Raw genomic sequence first — 22,061 nt, forward strand, 5'->3', positions numbered from 1 at the left:
TGTGTGATTACCTGGCAGGACGCGAACTTCTTCACTCATGGCACACACATAAATATTCCCAACGTTTATTCTAACCGCGGTGTCTGCATAGAAGTAGTCGATATCACTGCGATCTTATATGTATAACGCGTACAGGGGCATCTAAGTTCAACGTTAACGGTTACATTTCGCATGTGTTACTTCCATTTTTAAAAAATGAGGTATATTTTTTTTTAGTTTCTATCTGTCTGTTTGAGTTTCCGGACATTTGAGGTCAGCATAACTTTAGAACCTCTAAATGGATTGTAAAGATATTTGGTATGTAGATTTGGATGGGAAGACGAGGGTTAAGGTCAATTTTGGGCCTCCTGGTATGTGGCATTGGTATTGCAGTAGAATTTCTTTCTTTTTTTTAATCTTTTGTCCTGGACATGCTATGCATATGTAATCTCCAAGCAGATCCTACAGTAGCATAATATACTAGTAGTATCAAAAGCTGCCGAAAGGAGTGAAGCCGACCTAGGAGTGTGTTTAGCTACATGGCAAATGTACACCTCTTCGCTGACTACACTCTTTGGCCAATTTAGCACTATCTTATGCCATCGTAGGATCTGCTTGGAGATTAATGCATATGGTCTTGATTTTTTGGTGGCAGATAGCTTTTAGGTCTGGGCCCCCTGACAGCTTGCTCTGGAACTGCAGGGGTGCTGTTTTCTACCTGTAATACTATTTTTGGTAAGATATATTGTTTGCTTTTCTCTAAATACTCGGGATGTCCTCTTCTACCGCATTTGCACTGAATGCATGCTCGACTGGTGTTTTTCATTGGATTTCTCTCAGGAGGTGGCACTTGAGTCGATAGATCATTATGGAGATGTCAAATACAAAATAGATCTTCAATGTTATTGTTGTCACCACATGTACAACGAACAAGCCCTGTCTGTGTTACAGCACATTTTCACCAGAGACTGTGACCGCTGTGCAACTAAAGATTTGACTCAGAAAAAAGACTGGATAAAGACTGAATTTTTCTGTGTTTTGTGTGTGTGTGTGTTGTCTTTTCTTTTGCATGTTACATCGTATGAAAGTAAGGGAAAACAAATCCAATTTTGGTCGCTGTACTGTCGCTCAGCGATCGCCGTCTAGTTGAAAGGTGGCCTAAGTACGGTGTTTGAGGGTCGACTTTACATACGAAATTATCATGTTTAAACACGAAAGATACCAGGTTTATCTGACCAAGCGTTGGTGCCCAATTATTCCGCACGAGTTCTCGGTGACAGCTTTTCAATTTCGGCAGTCCGCTTGATAAATGTATTTTTTGCTTGTCTGCGCGGCAATAAGTTTGTATATCTTCAATTATATATTTCGGACGCTGTATGTGGGTGTACGGGTGGCTTATGACGGATAAGGGAATGATGCTGCCAAAATTGGTCCGTATTAGAGATTAATAGAATATGAAATAGCGAAAAGCCGGCTGCCTGCGTGTACCTATTTTTGCTCTTCGATTTATATTGAATTTCTTTTTCAGAGAAAGGAATATTGTGAAACGCTTAGTCTGCCGTAAAATGCAGTATAGAGCACGAATTGATTCACGTACTGTACTGGCAGCCGATGCAGTGGTGCAGTGTTATAATTTGTTATAGGAAAAATCGTGACCATCAAATTTCTTCATCATCAAACATGTCGCCGTTGGAGCCAGCATTGATACAGTAACCTGAGGAATATTGCACCCTGTCGAACCCTCAATCACTGTTAGAGACGAATTTCTTTTCGGTATTCTGTACTGGAAGGAAGTGCCGTACGATCAATGTTTGCCTAATCTACCAGCGGCTTCCTATCACTGTTCCCATCGATAGTTGAACCGCGGACTTTCCCTGCTACATTGCTGTCTGTAGGCTGCAGTATCAACAGGGTCCGCTTGAGGGCGCTCGTGATCTATTAGCAGATGCCATGAGCATCTCTCAAGAACAAGGCCTTAGCGTGATACCGCATGATGCGGCACAACTTGCCTGAGCATTGCAGGCCTAACCTACTAATAAGTGACGTTCTTTTTTTTATAAACGACTTGTGTTTTATGGGAAATTGTCCGCTTCAAGAATCTATCTACATTTTTCTTATTCTTTTTTATCTAACATTCATGTCAGTTGGATGGTTGGATGGATGGATGGATGGATGGATGGATGGATGGATGGATGGATGGATGGATGGATGGATGGATGGATGGATGGATGGATGGATGGATGGATGGATGGATGGATGGATGGATGGATGGATGGATGGATGGATGGATGGATGGATGGATGGATGGATGGATGGATGGATGGATGGATGGATGGATGGATGGATGGATGGAGGGATGGATGGATGGAGGGATGGATGGATGGATGGATGGAGGGATGGATGGATGGATGGATGGCGTTTTTCTCCCTTTTTTTATAAAGGCCTTAAAAATTAATTACTTTATTTAGTTCTTTTGCTCACTTTTAAACCCAAAATACATATTTGGGCCCCCTGTGCCATGGTATTACAATCTAATGACCTGAAATTTGGTTCAGATGTGTATTGGCCATATGCCCACAGGATGCCATCAACAATATTTCATACATGCGTTCAAAAATTTATCGTCTTGGGAGATTTTGTCATTTTTGACAAAAATGACAAAATCTCCCCAAAATGCATAATTATGGAACCTATGCCCTTGTATTGAAACCAAATGACCTGAAATTTGGTGTGAAAGTGTGACGTATGCCCACAGTAATCCATTTTTACTTCTGGCATACAGTGCTTAAAATTGTTGAATTTCTGGAATTAACACTTACAGTATTGGCGCATGTGCCTTTGTATGAAAACCAATTGATCTGAAATTTTGTATGAGGGTGCGCACGGTTTGTGCCCACAAGGCTCCATTCACAGCTGTTTTCCTCTAGAACCTTCATACATGTGTATAGTCGGGCCACAGTAAGTAAATTCTATGGACGACATCCACACACTCATTAATAAGTTCAGAAAAAAACAAGAATCTTTTTTATGAGAAAGTACCAAAATGGGGAAATATGTAGTGTTATAGCCTAATGATTATTCTTGTTAAGTGGTACTAGTGGTACTACTAGTGGTAGCCGTGGCTGTAGTTGTAGAAGTGAAGGTATTTGGGTTGTTTTAAAGTTACACCTTGGTAGGTGATATCAGTCTACCACACTAGCGTCATTTGTACTACATTAGGTCACTTCTTTAATACAGCAAAGAATAACTTGTTGGCTGCAATACGTACCATGGTTTGTCAGTTCAATTATTCATAAGGTGTCTATTTTTAATTTTGTTTTACCCATCTCCCTATATTGTTATTTTTGAAATCTGCAGGGGATGTCATCCATAAAATTTACTTGCTGTATCCTCATACAGACAAAATGATAAAAAATGCAGGCAAACACAATGTTCAGTACGCAAGAACTTGGTGCTTTATTCCGTCTTCCATGGTTACTATTTTGGGTCTGTACCTTCGCTTCAAACACAAAGCTAAATCTAGCACTATACTCTTAAATGTAAATCATTGTATCAATACGCACAACACAATTCTTTTTTTCAGTCACTGTTTTCTTTTTTCATCTTTGGGCTCTGGAGAAAGCTTTGTACAGAACAGAAAAATGGCGTTACTCGCAACTTTGATTCTGACAGCCCGGCTTCTTTGACTAGTGACAGTGTCCGAACCATCGGGTTTGGTACGCTTGATTTCATACTGAGAGCTGGCGCACACTTCTAATACTTTATTGCTCCTGTAGGCGAAAGAACCAATTACCGTTCCCATTGTGGCGGCACCATAGGTTCGCCCCCCTCTCTCTTGTAAAGGATCCACGCGTTTGACTTCGCCCTGACGGCAAAGCCTGCATGTTTGTCCATGAAGCGTTTGATTCTGGAGGCCACGTTGTCGAAGTGGTCCGACTCTCTGTTGTCCTCGTCGCCGTAGTTGTTGTTGTTGTTGTTGTTGTCGCTCCTCCGTTTGTACAGGACCCAGGCGTTCTTGTTCCCGAAGGGGGCTCGAATCCGTGCCGTCAGATCCGCCGAGCGGCTCGTCAACATTTCGTCCCGGGGCATCTCTTCCTCTCCCCCGCTGGCCTCTCTCCAAGGCGTCCCCTCCGAGACGTGGCGTGGCTCGTGTCTGCCTTCATCCTGCCATCTGTAGAAAAAAAAACATCTTAAGACATTAGAACTTGTGCAAACACTTCTTGATTTCGTCAGAGGGGACTACCAATAGCTTCTTCATCCAGACGATGAAAGACCTTCGAAAAGGAGCCATGGACAACTGAGAAATTAAAATGGTTTGAACCAAGAAGTACAAGCACCAAATGGCAATGATCAAACTATCTGCCCGAGTGTAGAATTATGGAACTCTAATTTGTGCCTTTTTCTTAATAGCTTTGTTGACATCACATTTTACGTATGTACAACCTCCTACCATCTAAAAATTTCTAAAGATCGTCTTCACTTCACATGTACATTTTATCAGCAAAGGGGAAAAATTTATAATGTGGTCTGCATACCTAGTAATGTTACATTCACATTTTCGAAACCGGAATGTTTGCGGAGACGGAAACTAAACTGGAATAGAATAGAATAGAATAGAATAGAATAGAATAGAATAGAATAGAATAGAATAGAATAGAATAGAATAGAATAGAATAGAATAGAAGATACATTTCGTTCTTGAAAGCTACCCGGTCGGGCACCGGTTTGGAAATGTGACGGGTTGTCCTACTAATGGGTCACACAGTTCATGGTCGGACAAACACCAAAATGCGTTTGAAGTACAAAGGCCTATCTATGCTTAGAAAATCAGTGTCAATTTCTTCAAGGACAACAGTAGGATTTACCAATAGCTACAAATACCGGGTAAGGCTGGTAATGTTTGCTTTTTGGCATTACCTGGTATTTACCGCTATTGGTAAACCACACTTTTCATGCATGTCAGGCGAGCAGAGACAAAGTTACGGTAGTAAAACATAGAAAACATCACACAGTAGAATGTCGCAGAGATACCATCTGTGCCTGGAGGCTTACCAGCAAGACTCTGATCTCATTCGGAAGACATAGCTGACGTAAATGCCAATTTTGAAATTAATTACGCCAACCACGTTGCCGTAACGACGTTTCTTTCAAATGGAAAACACAGCATACATAGCCCGAGGGGACACTTATGCCATTAAGGCTGTATCAAAATGAACTTTCCACAAACGTTGAACCCTTTGATGTACTCTTCCGCTGCTGTTCAATGTGGCATTGCAAGGTAAACTCGTCAAAATCGTATTGGTGGGCAAAAATTCCCTGTATTGCACTATGGTTGGTTACAATTTGTTATCGTGAAGATATAACAAAATAGGAGGCCTTAATCTATACCACTGCAACCTCATGTCAGCACATATCTTCTACCTAAAAATTAACACCAAACCATGTCCAGGGCCAAAGATATACAAAAATGCTGCTTCAGTACCAAAGTCAACAAACAAGAGGCCCAAAATCTACCTAAACACCTTTGCACCTTTACATCTACCCACTTACCAAAAATCATTGCAATCTATCCAAACGTTCTTGAGAGATACGCCAAAAAGGATTCACTCAAGCAACTGGATATGGTTTTGGAAATGGCCAGACGCTTCAGACACCACTCGATATCTTTCATCAGTGACACTGGAGAGATCTGTTGGTCGACGTAAGTTCTTGAGAGAGATCTTTAAGCAACATTCGGACCCGAAACGACCTCCCATTTCATGAAGGTAACAAAACTACATGACTGTCTTTACAAAATAGCAACGCAACTTAAGCAAGCAGAAGCTACCCTACCTTGTGTAATCTGCCTGTCGCGATTGCCCGTCCAGGATGCTGCTCCAGTCCATGGACTGTCTAGGGCCGACGCTTTCTCTCTTTTCTGCCCCGCGCGACGTCACATATTCCGGCACCCCTCTAGTGTAGGGCGTCCGTACGGGCAAACCGTCCATCCATTTCGTCACATCTACGAAAAGAAACAAGCAAAAGAGTTTTCAGGTAAATCATACTTAAAACAGCACAAATGAGCTATTGGCCAACAACAAATTTCCAAACCGGGATTCTTTGCTGTTGCCGCACACTGCCCCGTCGGGCGCTTGTTTGGATGGTTCTTCATATCATAAATATGAATGAAGACCTTTATTTCCACATTGGGCTAAGTACAGATCACAAAAACGTGTCCATTAGATACAGTTAACAGATACAGAATAAACTAACCATCATTAGATAAATTCAACTTCTCATTGCTTTTCAGTTATACTAAAAGATAAAAGAACAAATATGATTGACGCTGGTAGGTTTGTCTAGAAACATGAATTTTTCTACAATACATAAGTGTATGAAATAGGGGAAAAGGTTTTGTGCAAGCATATACAGTTCATCTCTTTCTCTGATATACAATCAATAATTAATGTGCACAGCGATTTAGCAATGACTTGTACAGAAAAAAGGGACAAATGTTACTGAAAGCTCTAAAGTTAAACGTCTGTCTACTTACGCATGTCTTCTGCTGTACAGATGTCCATGGCCAGAACTCCCAGCGACACTATTAACAACCAGCACATGGCAGCGGCCTGGAGAGAACAACAGATCAATGTTAACCCTTTAGAAATGCTTAAAGACCTGTACGGTTGGCGACACCTTCAAATTACAACCGGTCACAAAGTCTTATACACATAGTGTATCAAGTGGTTGTGGGATTATAGACGACCCGAGATGCTCACGTTCGCCTTCACACCTGACGTGACGTCTGAAGACGTTTGATGACGTCAGAGCATGACGTCCATCGTCTTTGATGACATTAATGTGTGCAACTGTAACTAAAACGAAATGCATTAAAGATAATATAATGCCCTAGGCGTTATGACGTCGATATCTCCTTGTACGTAGTTTTCAAGGCGACATGTACTTATGCCATTCAAAGGAACAGAAACTATGTAGGGCCCAACTCCATGTTCCTGCAATGAAGATAGAGACCCCTCATGCCCCCGTGTCCGACCTTTATACCAAAAGCAACTCAAGTATGACCGAACCACCATCTCTCTATCTCCATATATATCCCCTACAAAGATTGTTCAGTAAGTCCTCCATGACTGTTTTAATCATTTATCTGGTAAGCTTTCTTTTATCGAACCGTTGCACCAAGAGCAAGATGTCCTGCTTTGGCATTAAACAAAGTTTCGATACAGAAAAGATATTATAACCACAGAAAAGAAGATTGAGCTGGTACGGCCACGTTTTACGGTCATCTGGACTACTAAAGGTGGTATCTCACTGCCCTTGGCACACCGGTGTGGCACTGCGGTGTTCGTTCACTGCAGCACTGTTGTGTTTTTTTCGCCGATTTTTTTTAAAATTCAGATATTGCGTAATACGTAAAAGTATGACTTTGAAGACAAAAATATGCACAAGGGGTAAGAAAATTCGTTCTTTATCTCTGCAATTCGATGCCCTAAAGCAGTAAGATACCACCGGTGCCCCAAGTGCAGTGAGATACCACCTTACGCCAAAACTAGTACGATGCAAGTAACCGTCCAGGGAGAAGGACAAGATAGCCAAAGATGGAAGGATGATATCATAAAATGGACAGACATGACACTAAGTAAAACACTTGGAAAACATACAACCAAGAAGGGTTGGAAAAATTGGTTGCTAAGACATCACATTGTACCTCTACCATCATACACCGTTGTAAGAATCACTCGCCAAGTCCCCCGGACCGTTTAATATTTTATCTGATAAGCTTCTTTCTATTTTAGATGATAAGCTTTTCTTTATTGAACCGCATCACCAGGGACACGGTGTTCTACTCTCATCTTATCTCATCTATCCCTTGAGTCTAGCTTTTTCACCGTTGGGGCACGACAGAAGATCTGGCAACCAGTTTTCCCCGCCCTTCTGGGTTTTCTGTTCTTCTTAATGTTTCACTTCGTGTCATGACTGTACAATCTCTGATGCTATCCTCACATCTTATCCATTACATACCTCTTTTTCCTCCCTTGGATGATAATTTTAGTCTCGTAGTCCGGATGACTTTGGCACCTTGCCGTACCACTTCAGTTTTGGCATATATTTTTACTGTGTTTTTTTTTTTTTTGGTCACATTTCCAAATTAAATATTAACCGGAACCTGCTCGAGCACAGCGGGGACGAAAAGTATTATATAAAAGACAACAAAACACACAAACCGTAAGAGAAAAGTAGTCATAAGCATAATTTGTGTATACGTCTTGATATCCCTTTAAAACTGTAGCCCGGCCAAGAATTGACGAATTCGTCATTCGGAAGGGGCGTAAGGAGGAGGAGGTGCCTCGAGCACGTAATTCAGTCTCATTACTAAAAAATTGGGTACCTACTGACTGCAAATGATACACTAGATGCATCATTATTATCATTGAATCCTCCTTCATTTACACTTTTATATCCTACTTCAGTAAACAATCCGCTGGGTCACGGTTTGAAAACGTAACCCTAACCTTAGACTAACGTCACATTTCCGTCTGGTGTCTTTAATATCATACTTTTCGTCCCCGAAAGCTGCCCGGCCGGGCCCGGTTTCCAAATGTGACGTAGGCCATCGTCCGGACAGATGCTTGACTCTTTTCCGTACTTCAGTATTGGAGTTGCGATGTCGATATCTTCCGGAAGCATTTAATCTCTGCGGTCTGTATTCTTTTCTCTATTATTTCTGCTGTCAGAACCATATCGATGCCCTGTGCATCTGGTATAAAAGAAAATAAACGTTTTGTACATATCTGAAATTAAATCGGCTTCTAGACAAATGTCTTGACATTGCAGGTGAGTATTAAGACCACTTAAACGTGACTGTAGATGAATAAAACCGCTCTAACCGCACAAATACACGTTACCCCTGCTGTGAATAATTTATGTGGCTTCCGCTGCCCTAACGATTAAGAGAGATTAACCCCGACCTACATCCCATAAAAAGACGTACAGCAGGTCTTTAAGTTTCAACTGGTATCAATCTCCTTAAGATTAAGAGTCGTGGCATCGTCTTAAGCGTACCACTGATGTTCAATTCCACGCACTGTGTGCATGAAGCGATGAAGATCTAGATCATATTCTATAGAAAAGGAGGACTGTGAAGGAACGATTGCGTGGTTTGAATTCAGTATGATATAAAACGTGGAGAAACGTTAAACTGGTCAATATTAAGTAGACCCCCTACATCCGGTTTAGTTCTATATCGGCAACCTTTTTTCGATTTATCTGTTTTTACGTTCACCAAACAAGCGTTTGTGGAGAATGTCGGAATACTGTAGTTTTAAGGTGTTGAAGTAAGAAATATGGAAGGTGATTTAATTTGGAACCTTCCAATTGTAGGTCCCATATTCGCCATATCTGGTTCAAATTACGTGAAGCAAGCAACCAGGGTTCACGCCCGGCTCTGCGCACGACTGGAAAAGAGTCGCATCGTGTCCTTTCGGATGGACACATAAATCCGGTGACCCCGTGTATGAGGGACCTTACAGCGTCAGCCTCAAGTATCAAACCTCTGCACGTAAAAACACACTTATCGAGAAGAATGGGGTGATCTGGTAGGTGCTTGGCCAAAAACGCGGGTCATAGGAAAGCCTAGTGCACTACCACTGGCTACTTGAAAAAGCGTCATGATTCACCTAATTTGACGGTAACTGCTTTACCGTTATCATCTTGCTTATGCTACGGTCACGATTAGAGGAAGGGGCCTCTACTGGGTAGTTTATTCTGACTTTTTTTTGCAATTTCGGGCACGAGCCTCACGTGGCCCAATGGGACATCGGTGCACCCTGTGGCTATGGGACTATTTTAGGGCACGGTCGGGCCCTTGGATTTTATCTAACTCGGGCTTAAAATCAAACCGGGGCCCGGTGACAAACAGACGCCGTAACATAATAGTGAAAACACCGAGGGGTACATCCTCCGATATGGCAGTCCACCGGGACAAATTTGTGGCTTCAGAATCAGGCCAGGGGGTACACCCCCGAAAGGTACCGGTGCATGTGTGGCTGTAGCATAAGTAAAAGTATAGCCCTTTCAATAGTGCTACGAATTTTTGAAAGAAGACCTTGATTCGTGATCAATATCTTGTTTCCTGCTCAGAGCCTTACTCTGTTTACGAAATTCAAAGGAAAACTGACCTACAGAGACCAATTATTGACCCTTCTTTTACACCAAACAGGAAGAACCCACAAGTCCGAACCTCGCCTAACGAATAACAAGGCATCTGAGAATTGTATCAGGCTACAGCAAGTAAACATTATGGATGACATCTTCTACAGACTCCAAATTAACTGCGAGACGGTCCAAAAAGAACAAGCTGGGTAAAATGACTCAAGATGGCTAGATTTTCGAAATTTACACCATAAACAGGAATTCAGGCAACAAAAGATGGTATCACAGCCAACATATAGGTCTTTTATTTCTGTGTTCAAGGGGTGAATAAAGTTACTATATTGTGATCTTGTATAAGTTGTAGAAACTACAGTCATGGCTACTACAAAGGTAATACTTTTACGGCGAACTAGTTTTAACTCTACAATTCAAATCATGGCTACATGTACCTCATAATCACTAGTGTCACTTCTACAAGTACTTGTAAAGTGAAAGTTACCACACGATATATTTTTCCATTTCGGTACTTTCTCGCCATGTTCACCATCTCCAAAGTTGAGATTCTTGTTAGCTTGTTGTTGTTGTTTTTTTCAAAATCAGCAAAAAAATAATGAGTGCGCTGATGACGTCCACACAATTTACTTACTATGGCCCTATGAGGTGTTGCTTGGTCGCTCAAGTGGCGACTGTACTCTGAAACAGTGTAAGGTCTAGGACGAGATTTCTGCTTCGATTATTTGATCCGAGTCACTCTGAAATCCTAGTAATAGTTTGTTCATTCGGGCAATGACAATGCTCAGATTAACCTAGTTAAAGATGAATCTTTCTTCTAACACGACTGAGATTATCAATGACCCGACAAAGGGACAACTGAGCCTATGGATGCACAATTAGCCTGGTTTTGTTCTCAGCCTGATTTGCAGATATGAATCAGATTTTAATAAAAGACTTGAACCAGCTTCTTATATAGCCATATTTTTTTTCTCCTTTGTAAATTCTACCTTGCACGTCTTGGCTTTTAGGTTGATGTGTTGTTTTATTTTATGTTTTATTTAAACTCCCGAAACACGAAATGTCAGTCGCATAAGGTATATTTGATAATAGACTAAAGCAACGGACAACGGTGTGATGGTGACTGTTTTTAGACTGAATTCTACGGTTAGAAACAAACAAACTTTATAAAGCATAAATTGCTATGAGAAAGAACCAGAATTATCATGGTTAATAGTTTCGAAACCCATGATAAACCTTGGAAAAGGCACCTTAAACGAGTTTCATCACTTCACTAAGGTGAGTAGCTAGCTTCGGTCAAGAGAGCCACACCTCAATTCAGCACGTCAAAGAACCACCGCACTTATCGAAAAAGAGTAGCGATCCTTTCCGATATGAGTGGATCATATCTGTACGGTTCAATGGCCGCAGCTGGGGCAGTTGCCGTCGTATTGAGGTCACTAGGCACTGTATACAAGCTGCCGTTACGACCTTTCCGATTTAGCCCCTCCACTTGTGATAAGCTTCTCACGGTTCAGCCCCTGGCTGCGAAGAGAGACAAGTCTGTCCATCCAATAACAAGAAAATTGTACAAGGAATAGGCACCAGGTTAGTCAGTTATACAACGAGTATACATAAAAGTCCTCCTTTTCTGACTCTACTAGTGTGTTGTGCCAAGTTGAAAATACATCTTCCTATGCCACGACCCAAGTTACTCTTTGCAATAAAGTTGTCGGGCGTGTTTCGTGAAATATTGTTATAAGCTGGGGGCGACTGAAACTGTAAAACCTGGACAGAATGGTAGCTAATGTAGCTTGACCAGTACTCGGGGGAAGGCTCCCCACGTACATAGCTAGTCATACACTCGATGACCTTATTCCGTACATGGCGCCACAGGTCTACGAAGCTTGACGACGAACTTGCGAAAGCATTAACAAAGTTAACAAGCATGTAGCACGCCTCTTCACAGTAGATTCATTTGCACAGTCTGTACAGGAACACTTGTGGCGTGATTTAGTCGAGTGACGCACCGGAAATTGTCTTCCTTCTTTGACTGTAAGAGAAAGGTCTACGCCGGGGTAGGGTCTTTTTCCTCTATGATGGTCTCCTTCAATCATCCGATGTCATTTCCACTGTGAAGAAGAGCACAACTCGCTCCGGGCGTGGTGTAATTGGGTCCAGAGGTGCCGGCATGTTTCTCGGCGATACTCTCATCTGAATACCGACTGTAGGGTGTTAGGAACACGCAGTTCTGTCCATGTTGAACCTATTGGACACCCCTTTCTGTATCCTGGCTTTCGGCACCCGGTAAACCGCCTCATGGCGTAACACACTGAACAGAGTTATTTGACTAACTCAGACCGAGAAGGATCCCTACTCTTTTCGATTAGTTGGGTGGGTCCTTAAACGTGCTCGAGGTGGGCTCTACTTAAAGACAGGACCTCCATCTAAGGTCTTATCCGAGGGACGGCCCTAACGTAAGCTAAGTACACATTTACACCAAACTGAAGTGAGGAAATGTGTTTAAGTGTCTTTCCCAGGGGTATATGTCAAAGAACTTCAAACCAGGATCTCTGAGTTCTTGGCCAAACTCGCAACAGTCACAAACTCGCAACAGTCACAAACTCGCAGAGCAACTCGCAACAGTCACAAATTCGCAACAGTCACAAACTCGCAGAGCAACTCGCAACAGTCACAAACTCGCAACAGTCACAAACTCGCAGACAAACTCGCAGAGCAACTCGCAACAGTCACAAACTCGCAACAGTCACAAACTCGCAACATTCACAAACTCGCAACATTCACAAACTCGCAACAGTCACAAACTCACAACAGTCACAAACTCGCAACAGTCACAAACTCGCAACAGTCACAAACTCGCAACAGTCACAAACTCGCAACAGTCACAAACTCGCAACAGTCACAAACTCGCAACAGTCACAAACTCGCAGAGCAACATGCAACAGTCACAAACTGAACTGTCCTAGAGCAAAAACGAATCGGTACCTAAGCTTTACCATACCGTACCGGACCTGGCTTATGAATAAGAATGAACTGTGATCTGCTCTTTACCTCATGTCAATATGTTATTCATTTTATTGATTGTCTGTCCAACCGTTTTAAGTGCAAGCGTAAAGCATTGTTGTTAGTAGTCACTTGTGATGTGCGCCTGTCAAATCAGAGGTTTTTAAACTTTTTAAATTGGTTTTTGATTCAGTGGCAACACTGCGATACCCAATAAAGTTATCCTGTATCTTGTATCAAACGCCCCAACATTACGTCACCGTGACGCCACCAGTTATTCAATATTTCACCATCTACATAGAGTCCTCGCCAAGACCCAGAACAGAGAGCAGCCAGAACACAGTGAGATCTTTAAAAAAACACGCTCGTAACGGAAAATATGTTCACAGCGTCTCTAACGTTGTATATTGTCCGCATACAAACACATAAGCGTTCCCCTTTAGAAACATAGGAATCTGAGAGGACGCCCATTCTCGAACTTGACCTACGTCTTACCAACACCTACCTACCTACCAAATATCATGAACATTTATCCCCAGCTTCTCTTTACATCAAACACACGTGAATCCACAACCACCCCGCCATAAGTAGCAAAACCGAAAACATAAAATCTTCAAGTAGTACAGGTAGATACGCCAGAACATGTAACGAAGGCTTCTTCGCTGTGCGAAAAGCAGAGCAAATGGACGGAAATCCTGTCAGCTACATCAAAGCAAAAGTTACACCGATTACTATTCTCAGGTTTGATATTTTAATGTACCGTTAGGGTTGTTTTGTGGTGTTACATTGCGCCAGGATAGGAAAAACAAGTTCTCTACGAGCCGACAAGTTGACAAAATTAAAATCCTTTCCTGCCATCGCGCTATTGTTTGATCCAAAGAAATACTGACATCAAAGCGATGATTTCAATTATAGTTTTCAATAAGCTGCTGCAGGAAGTAATCGAAAATCATGGCTTGAAAAACAGCTCGCTGCAGTGTATTACACTCTTGCAACAACGAGCAGAAACCGTTCCCATATGACCGCCATGTACAGCACCTTACACACATATAACGTTTTGTATACAAGAATCTTCAACAAACTTCAGACGGATTTAATACTGTAGTATTATCAGTGCACACAGTATGCAATTTATGTACATGATTTACATTTTGTACCTTGGAAGAAGTTTTATAATGGCGTTCAGAATGGTTAATACAGTAAATGTGTTATAAAGATTTCATTCGCTATCTAGTATCTACTATCTACTCAACCATATCCCACAACCAAGACGAGGGTAGATACAAACTGCTTTTGATCCGTTACTGACGTCACACTTCTATTCAGGTCACGTGACATAGGCTTTGCTTCATTTCAACTTGAAAACGGCTCTGAGGACTGATCGAAAGCTTGTTTACAATCGCTTTGCTTTGTATACGGAAATAGCATGCAGAATATATAGCGTATAAAATGTCAGATGAAAACTTTACTCAAATACAGTAAATGTATCAGTTTTGACCATTTTTTCACATATCGTATTGAATTAAGAATCTGCTGGTGTATATGCCCTCCATCAATATCTTTCCAAAGTTGTTCCTCTGAGCAAAAAAATATTGTATACATGACGGTCATGTGTCGCTCAAATCAGTAGCATCTATTGAGCAAAGCAAAGGCAAGTAAAGAACACTGCACCGTCAGCAGCAACGAAAATGCATAATTTTGGGTTAGAATCATACAGAGCGCATCTTTTGGGATGTGCTGAGTACTTTTGGGATGTGCCCGGTTCTTTTGGGATGTGCCCGGTTCTTTTGGGATGTGCAACGACGCTTCACTCAAAGCGAATCTGTCTCTCCAACTTTCAGTTTATCATCTATAAATTAACACACTCAGCTCAAAGGAACGTCTCTTGCTAGCTTCAATGTTCACAAGTGTCAGAAGCAATGAGAATTTCTTTGCACCCGAGATACAAGGAATAAAACAAAATACACAGTGTTCTTTGAAGACTTCGCATTCGATAGATCTAAGGAATGACACACCATTTTTCAATCACCGATTGTCCTTCTTGCAATATCAGCCGTTCTTTTGAACGTAAAGCTCTGTATTTTTCATATTCCCACGCTCATAAGCAGCAATTCATAAGTGATCACTTCAAATAGATGATTCTTACAGATGATATAAGAATTTTTTTTTAACTTTCATGATAAAAAAACATCAAGCTTTCTAAGAAATTAACGATTTAACGTTCTAAATTGCTTACGTTAATTCTGAATGTGTTTGACGTTTTGTCGATAAATCATTGTGTTCTCATTGTTGGCTTTTAAGCTGCCTTGAAAGCAGAGAGACAACACCAAGGAAAGCACACGACAGTTTTACCTGAATAGATACACGTTACATAATGCGTACTGATGGCACCTCAGAGCCAGGTATGGGTGACAGGCGTGCCCTTAACGTCCCCAATGTTTTAACAATCAATATGTCTTCTTTCTAATCCCACTTTAATCATGAAGTCTGGGCCTCCGCTAAGATAACTAAAAATAAGTTGGATATTCTATTCTTACTTCAGAAGATCTAGACATTTTTAGATTCAGGATTCAAACTCAGACCATAAACCTTGCAAAATGACCTTAAACCTGATCAAGATCATTGCAGACATAGATATAAATTTCATTTTGCACTTTCAAAGATACCTAAAATTTCAAGTAACATGGATGTCCCAATATATATTTCTATCGGAAGCCTCCCAGAAACGTCTAACACGGAAACACAGGCGGATGGTAAAAGCCTAAATCTTGATATGTTTTGGGGGGTATCTATTTGCTTATAACAGAAACTATAAACTACCCCTCCCCCCCTCACTGTTACACCGGTACCGGTCAAAACTGTTTCTTTCTTGTAGGACCGATCCGGAAAGTCGGACTGGACATATTAGAAAATGAGCAGTTTATACCGGCAGAAGTTCATGTGTTTGGGGGCTTACCGGCAAATACCAAGAGCGAAGTAGTTATAGAGCCGTTAGTGTTATTTGCATGAAGATATAGTTTTAAAACGCCAGTAGAAGTCGGATACTCCATCAAATAGATTGATTTGTAGCGAAATGAGCCATTACGTCAAATAGCAATTACTCAAGCAACTGAATATGATTTTGAAAACGGTAGTGAATTCAACCTGAAACGTCTGACCGTTTCCTAAATCATATCCAGTTGCTTGAGTGATTGCTATCTAGCGCATCTTATCACCTGGATGTCTAAATGGATCATTGTTCTGAGTATTGCCCGTTCACAAGTTTTCACAATTAGGTCAAGGTTCAAGTCTGCCTGGACTTGGACTTGGTCACCCGCACATGTACTTGAATTTTCTGTACCAGTACCCACTCCTAGTGTACACCGTAAATGAATAGTATGATAAGAGGTTCGTGCGTTTTCGACTTTTTCGTGTGTGCACTAGATCGTGCGTTTTTGGGCTAAGTGTGTGCACTAGATCATGCGTTTTCGGGCTAACTTTGTGCACTAGATCTTGCGTTTTCGGGCTAAGTGTGTGCACTAGATCATGCGTTTTCGGGCTAACTTTGTGCACTAGATCTTGCGTTTTCGAGCTAACTGTGTGCACTAGATCCTGCGTTTTGGGGGTAACTGTGTGCACTAGATCGTGCGTTTTCGGACTAAGTGTGTGCACTAGATCATGCGTTTTCGGGCTAACTGTGTGCATTAAATCTTGCGTTTTCGAGCATTTTCGGGCTAACTGTGTGCACAAGATCGTGCGTTTTCGGGCCAACTGTGTGCACTAGATCGTGCGTTTTCGGGATAACTGTGTGAACTCGAAATGTCATCTTTTTTTTGGGTATAGCCAGTTGTGCCAATGCCTCTTTGCCAAACAGATTGGGAGACCATTAACATAATCATCTTGATATTGGCGGAACCGATGTGCGTGAATTGTTCAGGCAAAAAGGCCACGAATAAACTCCTCCTGATCGTCTACATTAAAATAAAGAGGGTTTCATCCTAGCCTCCAACGGACCTTCTTGCTGGGGTATGGATAGTATAATTTAGTGAAATAAACTGCTAGTGCTAGATAACTGGCTAGGAGTCAGTCCACGGCAAGGTTCACATTTACCCTCAGCTTGCAAACGGTACTCAAATGGCCGTCTAACTCTTCTGGCTTCTTATTCGAAGCCTATTTGGCCAATTTTTACTATTTCCAGCGACCTATGGAGTCTGAAGGGGCCTGGGTTTATTCCGTATTGCTGGGGTAACACAAAATGGTGTCCCACAAAGAGCGGCGCAGTCACCGCGGTTACCAATTAAGGAAGCCTGTAATCAACTCTCTCGTGCCGGCCACATCGCGAGGTAACCCCGGTGAGAACGCTCCCCCTTGAAAGATGCGACTTTTCTCTACCTCTGAGAATCTAAAGCTAGCTTTTATCAAGCGCGAGGAATCAATATAGGCTTAGTTATTGGTAAATAATATATAGGGTAAATACATACCGTATTTTCGACCTAGATAACAGGGCACTCAGGGATATTGGTCGCATCTTTTAATTGGATGAAGAATCAGAATAGCATTAAACACATGAAAGAACTGTATTTCAGGTGGAAGTAGCTAACAGGAACTATGCTAAAAATCGTAAGATCGTTTCGGGCGTGAAAACGCAAAGCATAAGGGGTGATCAATAATAAGTTCGCGGCCTTGCCCAGAAATAAGACACACAACTTAAATTTCAGACCATCTACAAAATTCAAACAATTGTGATCGTTACTTACATGTAACAGGCGACACCCAGAAACGTTTAGGTGAGAGAGAAGCTTAAGGATAAAAAAACATTTACCATCGAGCTGCGGCCTGAGGTACTAGGTGTGTCGATCAACTTGGTCTGCTGAAAGCCAAAACCTACTTCTTTCCAGTTGAAATACAAAGGGAAGAATCCTCGTCAAATATACTGACAGTCTTCGTAGATTTCATGGCATGAGAAATACGCCCCGTGTACTCTTCACTCTTTTTTGTCGCCACTTTACCTACTGATTATCAAACTGACGTCAACTGTAAAATAATGACTAGAATTATTTGAAATTAAGTGGATATTAAAGATAGACTTCATACTGTATGATTACATGCCCAGAAATTTGGGTTGTGTGCCTTAATCCCATATTTTTCTCCATCAACAACTTCGAAGAGTTTAAGGTTCAACCAAAAAGCTGAAAATGCTACCGAGAACAATAATAAGATCGTCTTGCCGCAGCTTTCGACGAAAATGACCAGTGTGATATATGTGGGTTCGTGTGGCAGAACAGCAGGGTGTTTGACCCAGAATACAAAGGTCCCGGGTTCTAATCCTACGACGATGCCGCTCTTGTGCCCTTGGGAAATGTCAGGTGTAAAAACGTTAGGGATGTAAAGATGATGACAAGATAAAAGGAGAGGGATGTGCCCCGCCTTCCAATGCTGTACCCGAAACACAGTAGATACCAACCACTACCCTTATGGCTTCGAAAAAGCTATGAGACTACTTTTACCTTATGCCTGTCCTTTGTATGTGGCACTGTCAAAAACCCTTGTACTGCTGAGCCCTTATATATACGGGATGGACATACATTGTATATAACAAGCGCACATACGTTAGAAGTAGAAAGAGGTAGATACAAACAATTACCTGTTGACGAGAGAATATGTAAATATTGTACGGGAAAAGCAGTGGAAGATGAAATGCACTTTATTTGTCATTGTCCACACTATAGCACCGAAAGAGACAAACTATTTAAACTAGTCAACAAAATGTTTACCAGCTTTGCACATCGTACCGAACTACAAAACCTGTATTTCTGCTAGCACCACCCAATGCATATGTCTCCCAAAATGTCGGCAATTTCATCCTCCACTGTATACAGAAAAGAAATCAAACCCAATAGCATTAATTTTAGATTAGATTTCACTTAATGTCCGCTTTGTTATTGTATGCTATTCAGTATCATTATTATCATCATTGTACTTTCATACACGTATTTTTGCAATTAGCCCTCAGGCATGAGTTTGCAATGAAGATTATAATGCCTGTATGTGCCGAGTCCAGTATCTATACGGGTTTGGGGCGTTTCTCACGTATATGCGGCACACCACAGCAAACCGCATGGATTGGGGAAGTAAATCTGCAGTAGCACAGAATAGGTCAAGTTTTACTGATTTGATGAATTGACCAGCTTAGGAGGGTTAAATTGCCAAAAGACAATCCTCTGCAGAACAAAGGTTAAAATAAGGTACTAAATTGAGCGCAGTGTTCTCGTCTGTCTTAAAGCAAATGAAAAAAAATTAAGAACATATTCCTCTCCTCTTGATGATAGGAAATCAAACATTAAAAGCGATTGTGAAGAAGTTTAAACTTTGTTCCAACACAAGAATATTTTTAGGCGAATGATAAGGCAAAATCAATTTTCGTGGAGGAACTAGTGTACATATGCTTCGTTAAGTCGACCTGATCTTCCTTCGTTCCTCCATCAAACGATCCATTAAGACCAGGCTATTATAAATGAAGCAGGACAGTGATGAGTCAACCGGTACCAAAAGCGCATCTTCTACCGGTTGGACGGGCATGGATCGTCAGATGTTTGGAATATCTGAGATGAATCTAAATATCAGGCGCAAGGCCAGTTACTTAACTGCACTTGGGTCACCGGTGCGGCACTGCGGGGTTTGAAAGATAACTCGACGAATGTCAGATAAAGACCGAATTTTCTTAATTTTTGTGTGTTTTGTTGTCTTCTAAGTTATACTTTCACGTATTACGCAATGCCAATTTTTTTTAAATCGACACAACAGTGCCGCAGTGAACAAACCCCACAGTGCCGCACCGGTGCCCCAAGTGTAGTGAGATACCACCTTTACATCTACTGGAGCAAAGATTTATGTAATGTTTTCAATTTATCGTAATCTTCTGTATTAGATTATTAATGTGTATGCCACTTGACAGAACCAAGACGATGGGGCGGTGGCTGATTTTTTTGCAGTCAAGACCCTCGCTGAAAACTCAGCTCGGACAAAAAAAAACAGATATTCTACAAGCATTGCCGCAGATGAAAGTAACCTGCGTGTAGAGCTATATAGTATTGACAATGAAAGCAAATTATGGCGTTTCACATTTTTGAATGGCGCTTTGACAATCATGGTAACAGTGAATATATACCGTATGGAACGGAAGCGACGTAGTTACGAAACCAGGGCCTGAAAACATCTCACAGGAAACCCGGACCCCCGAACATATATAGATATCATCAACAGTTTTATAAGAGCGGAAAAGGAAACTACAACGGGCTAGAAGGCTGTAAAATATAGATGTAAAACTGGCCACGAAGCGAGAAAATGAGGTTGTGAATTTTTCAGATTGTTTCAGACGAAGATCTAGTATGTGGTCAACGTCCACTAGAGATGCAAAATCCGGTAAAAAAAATAGCTTGCAATCAATTCAACCAGGTGAAAAGAAAAATGACTTAATCCGTTGGATTTCCTGTTATTTAGGGAACGTCCTGTGGCATTAGATGGACGGCAATATGTCAACGCCTTAACCCAGAAGTTCTTCCTTATTGAGCCGGAGCAATCGAAAATCGGACAAAGGCGCGGAACAACGAAGCAGCAATCGCCAATCTTTTCCTGCGTGCCGTTCGCACAAGCCAAACATTTGGTTCTTGCAAGATGATTGGAATTAAAAGAAGACCGATACCTGCTGATTGCTAAACGCCTAGAAATCGGTCGAACACAACACTTTACATGTGCCTGTATTTGTGGCGGAACCATTGCCTATTCAGGTCTTCGTTCCTACCGAAACTCCAAAAAAGACTAGATAGATGTCCTGAGATGAGACATAAAAACATGCAAGCAGAACTCTAGCCTTCATGCGCGAGCGTTTTATACGACTGACTGAACGACTGAACGACTGGAAATCGGTAGAACACAACACTCCACAGGTGCCTAAAAGGCCTGTATTTGTCGAGGAACCATTGCCCATTCAGGTCTGCGTTTTCTACCGCAACTCAACAAAAGTCTAAATAGCTGTCCCAAAACACACACAAAAAAAAGATGCGACCAGAACTCTAGCCTTCATCTGTAATCGTTTTATAGCACGGCAAGACTAGATTTTTTTTTCCAGACAAGGAAGGAATACCAGAGCAGAAAAGTGTGGCAGAAACATCAACAAGATACGTCGATGAATGTTAGACATTCAGGTAATAAGATACGCCAAAAAGCAAGATGATGGTGGCCACCCAAACACAAAGAAGAAGAAGAAGAACTCATCTTACCTTCATCGTAGCGTGGTCCTCTCTTCGCGGCAGTCCGCACCAGAATGAGGAGGCGCCACACCTGTAGACACAGATATATCCGTTCCTACGGAACTGCAGGTCCGGCCGTGACGACACACGCAGCGTCACGGGACGGCACCGCGGGCGTACGTAACTCCACAGGTGTGCTCTCCGGGGGCGACGCTTCAGCTCATCAACCGCTGCACCAGTAATTCCCACTCTCATCAACGGCCAATTAATTCTCCGTGTGACACGTTATTTCCTCCTTTGAAACTACCGGATGACACACGCCTAGCTGACCTCTGACCTCCCCCTGTTACCTAGGGGATAGCGGGAGTTTATAGACCCGTCCTCCGGCAACTACCTCCCCGGAAACAAAGAAAAGAAACCCGACTGATTCATTGCTAAGGAGTATGGTGAAAGAAATAATATGTCGGATGAATTTTCCTCGCCTGAGAAGAAAAGGTCAAAGCATATAAATCGTCCATCACGGGAACTACTTTAGAGCACCGCTGACGAAACGTAGGGTCACAACATTTACCAACAGTTTGATGAATCGTACCGTAATAGATGCGTACGTATGCCGACTGCTGTTATAAACTCTTGGCTATTTGATCCGGAATACTTACATTCAATTGCCTCGTTTTACGCTTGGCTGAT

The 22,061-nt window shown here is 41.8% G+C and overlaps 1 protein-coding gene across 1 annotated transcript; it reads right to left on the reverse strand.

Annotated features, from left to right (window-relative positions):
• Positions 1–3,411: 3,411 nt before the first annotated feature.
• On the reverse strand, positions 3,412–21,638 carry LOC118416034. Its single transcript, XM_035821077.1, has 4 exons — positions 21,402–21,638; positions 6,512–6,587; positions 5,812–5,980; positions 3,412–4,150 (listed from the first exon to the last, which is right to left on the reverse strand). The coding sequence occupies exons 1-4, from the start codon at positions 21,624–21,626 to the stop codon at positions 3,769–3,771; spliced, it is 852 nt and encodes a 283-aa protein (XP_035676970.1). The 5' UTR covers positions 21,627–21,638; the 3' UTR covers positions 3,412–3,768.
• Positions 21,639–22,061: the final 423 nt, after the last annotated feature.

This window comes from Branchiostoma floridae, chromosome 5 (assembly GCF_000003815.2).
Source record: "Branchiostoma floridae strain S238N-H82 chromosome 5, Bfl_VNyyK, whole genome shotgun sequence".
In the NCBI taxonomy this organism is placed as follows: domain Eukaryota; kingdom Metazoa; phylum Chordata; class Leptocardii; order Amphioxiformes; family Branchiostomatidae; genus Branchiostoma; species Branchiostoma floridae.

Excerpts from the sequence above, each read along its gene's own strand:
- LOC118416034 (XM_035821077.1), bottom strand. The coding sequence starts at position 21,626 with ATGAGAGTGGGAATTACTGGTGCAGCGGTTGATGAGCTGAAGCGTCGC. Across the intron at positions 6,588-21,401 it reads AGGACCACGCTACGATGAAG|GCCGCTGCCATGTGCTGGTT; the intron begins GTAAGATGAGTT and ends TGTTCTCTCCAG. Across the intron at positions 5,981-6,511 it reads CTGTACAGCAGAAGACATGC|ATGTGACGAAATGGATGGAC; the intron begins GTAAGTAGACAG and ends TTCTTTTCGTAG.